General features: G+C 35.8%; 1 protein-coding gene across 1 annotated transcript; it reads left to right on the top strand.

The window, feature by feature from the left end:
• The first annotated feature begins 2,395 nt into the window (after positions 1-2,395).
• Positions 2,396-3,340, top strand: LOC102811771 (olfactory receptor 4A47-like). The gene has a single exon (XM_006865158.1). It carries the CDS (start codon positions 2,396-2,398, stop codon positions 3,338-3,340), a length of 945 nt encoding a protein of 314 aa, XP_006865220.1.
• Positions 3,341-3,858: the final 518 nt, after the last annotated feature.

The following is a 3,858-nucleotide window of genomic DNA, read 5'->3' as shown; positions in this document are numbered from 1 at the left end:
AACTGCTGATCTTGTGATTCACAGTCCAGTTCTTATACTACAGAGCCACTGCACCACCATATTAATGATGCTGTTCCTGTTAAAAAGTGCTTTGGAGTCAGTTTTGACTCATAGATTTCTATAGGGTTTCCAAGGACTGACTAATGGATTTAAACTACCAAGCTTGTGGTTAGCAGTCTAGTGCTTATCCTACAGTGCCTCACCAGAACTCCTTATTAATACGGTTGTTTTTGCTGCTGTTAAGTGTCATTGAGCCGATTCCAACCCATAGTGACCCTATAAAGGGTTTCTGAGGAGTGGCTGTAGAGCTTGAACCACCAACCTTGCAGTTCAAACTGCCTTTGCAGTCCAGCAAATTAAACCTCAGCAGTACACCAAGGACAATAGGGTTTTTTGTTTTGTTTTCATACTGTATGAACTAAGCTGTTGAGTTAGGAGAGAAACAGTTAAAAGCAACTAGTCAACTAGCTAAATGCAAACTTCCTTAAGGATGGCTCAGTGTGCTTGAGAAACAAGAGGAAGGTAAGACAACAAACATGCTGCTGAGGTTTATATGATATTGGTTATGAATAAATAAACTCCTTAAACATAGCTATCGGACATCTTATGACCTGAGCAGGTACTTTCTTCTAAAAGAGTGGGATGATAATAGTGAAAAGGTGATTCCTCAGTGGCCACTACACTTTCTGTCCTTGGATGATCTGACCTCTGGCATACACTGAGCCCAAATAGGTTTTCTCAGTATTCATCATTATTTATTTATTTTTTAAAAGTTTTTATTGTGAATTGAGTGAAAGTTTACAAGGCAGTTCATCAGTTTTACATTCAACAAATCGTATACTTTGTTTCATTACCATGATTATAATCCTCTCCATGTACCATCAGTTAACAGTATTTCTCTCTATTCTTTTTAGCTCTTTAAAAAAAAATAACACTCATGCATATGTAATAATGTATAACACCAGTTGTCATTTCTTTATGCTGTGTCTGATCTCTGAAATTAGCATCTACAAAAGAATATATAGAAATAAGAATATAGAAAAGTGTTTTTTACACAGTATTTGGGGAATAGCAAAAAGAAAATAATATCTTGGAGAATTTTAAGAGATAAGTTTAGGAGGTGTCCTGTATCCAGGTGAGCTTGGTAGGAAGATTACATGTATTGAGTATATGAGAGAGGCCCACTGAAGAGATGTTGAGCAAGTAAGTGACCTAATCTGAATAAGATTTTCATAGGGCTACCTCATGAGTCCCAGTGTGGCATTGTGGGTTAAAGTGCCAGACTGCAAGGTTGTTTTGATTTGTAAGGTCGGTGGTTCAAGCTCACCAACTGCTCTTGTAAACCTTATACAGGGTTTCTATGAGTTGGACCCAACTCGACAGCACTTAACAACAACAACAGCTTCAAGAGAACAAATTGTTGGAAACAAGAATGAAAGAAGACCTAGCAGGAGACCATGGTACTATACAATGAAGTAGCAAGGAAAGAGTGAGAATGATCAAGTTCATGATATATTTTGATGGTAGATTCATAACATATCAAGGTAGTATATGTATGTGAGAAGAATAAAGGAGTTGAGGACACTGAGAAGTTTGGACTGAACAATTGCAAAGAAAGTGATACCTTTTATTGAGATAGACATCACCTAGTGTGTATTTAGTGTGAAGTATTTATTTATTATTAAATATCTATTTTAATATCAAATTGGAGATGCCTATTCAGTAGCTAAAATATAAGTTTGAAAATTAGGGGATAAGTAGAGGATGAAGACTCAAAATTGGGGTGCTACAGTATTTATTGGTTAGGAAGAGGAAGGCAATTCAATCAAAGACACTTGGAAGGAAGATCCAGTGGGTAAGGCCAAAACCTAAGACAGTGACCTTTGGTCTAATACCTTATATTCCTAATTGTTTGACTTTGCTTATTTAAATTACCATGGTTGGTCATCAAGTGTTGTATAGTAGTATTTTTATAAGTTTATTCATGATGTACACTTTAATGAAAGTACCTGTCCTGCCTTTGTTTTCTCACTTCTCATTTAAACCTCAGTTAAATCATTTCTTCCAGTGGCAAGCCATTCCTCATGCCAATTTTATTTACATGTTCCTACATTACAAACTCTTAGAATCATGAGAACTTAATTCTAATAATACTTACTTCATTGGTCTATAACAGTCTGACTGAATCCTTATGTATCTAGAGCATTGGGGGTAGAGAAGAATGTGTCATTCAATTGCACATCTCAATATCCATGAGAAGTTTGACATATATCACTTTGTTCAAATTGAATTAAAATAAAATAAAACACAGATATCATAACGTGTTTTGAATGTCTTAATTGCTTTATAGATAAATTGCTTCTAATATCTGAAATCAGCACCTGTAGAAGAACAGATGGAACTAAAGAACAATGTAACTTACTTTGTCCTCCTGGGACTCACAAAGAATCCAAAGGAACAGATGATCCTTTTCACTCTATTCTTACTTTTCTATATTTTGACTATGGTGGGAAACTTGCTCATTGTTGTAACTGTGGTTTTCAGTAAGACCTTGGACTCACCTATGTACTTCTTTCTTGGAAGCTTATCATTTATGGATGTCATCTATTCATCATCCATCTCCCCCAGATTGATTTCAGACTTGTTCTTTGGGAAAACTACCATATCTTTCCAGTCTTGTATGATTCAACTGTTTATGGAACACTTCTTTGGTGGATCAGAAATCTTTCTTCTATTGGCAATGGCATATGACCGCTATGTGGCCATCTGTAAACCCTTACATTATTTGGTTATTATGCGACGATCAGTGTGTGTTGTGTTGTTGATAGTGTCCTGGGTTGGAGGTTTCCTACATTCAGTCATTCAGCTTATCACTCTTTATGGTCTCCCATTTTGTGGTCCCAATGTCATTGATCACTTTCTGTGTGACATGTACCCCCTATTGAAACTTGTCTGTGCAGACACTAATGTGATTGGCTTCTTAGTGGTAGCCAATGGAGGAATAATCTGTATTACTGTGTTCCTGCTCTTACTCATTTCTTATGGTGTTATCTTACACTCCCTGAAGAATGTTAGTCAGGAGGGAAGGCGAAAAGCCCTCTCCACTTGTGGTTCCCACATCACTGTGGTGGTCTTCTTCTTTATCCCCTGTATTTTCATGTATGCAAGACCTGCTAAGACTTTCCCCATTGACAAATCACTGAGTGTGTTTTATACAGTTGTAACTCCAATGTTGAACCCCTTAATCTACACACTGAGAAATTCAGAGATGACAAATGCTATGAAGCAGCTCTGGCGTATACTATTACTCCAACTGAGAATCAATCACAACATAAAATGACTCTATTCTTTGAGTGGTGACAAGAAAGGAATTTCTATGTTTCAAAGCCAAGAAAATATATTTTTTCAAAAGTGCTTAAATATTGGCTTATATGACCTTTGTGTAAACACCCAGGCAGGTAATTAAAACTTTAAGGATATCTCATTTAGATTTATTCATTGTCTATTTTTTTTTAATCTTTAATGTCTGCCTGAATAAGAATTGTTGTTAAACTGCAGATTTCCAATGCATAACTCTAAATATTATAGTTCAGTAGGAATGTAATTGTTTTTTCATATCCACATTGTAAACACATTATGAAAGCTTATTTCTGAAGCAAGTATCTATGTATTTATATTGAACAACAGTGCTATAAATTATATTCACATCCTTAGAAAGATGGAGCCTCCTTTTAACGAATTTCCTGGGAAATAGCCTCTATAGCAGATGCTTTGAGAACCATGAAACACTCACATCTTCATATATCATGCAATGCAGGCCCTTCACTTCTGCAATTGTAAAACAAACATATAATATCC

This window comes from Chrysochloris asiatica, unplaced genomic scaffold, assembly GCF_000296735.1.
Source record: "Chrysochloris asiatica unplaced genomic scaffold, ChrAsi1.0 scaffold00075, whole genome shotgun sequence".
Taxonomy (NCBI): Eukaryota; Metazoa; Chordata; class Mammalia; order Afrosoricida; family Chrysochloridae; genus Chrysochloris; species Chrysochloris asiatica.
This window is presented reverse-complemented; position numbering and strand designations above follow the sequence as displayed.

Excerpts from the sequence above, each read along its gene's own strand:
- LOC102811771 (XM_006865158.1), top strand. The coding sequence starts at position 2,396 with ATGGAACTAAAGAACAATGTAACTTACTTTGTCCTCCTGGGACTCACA.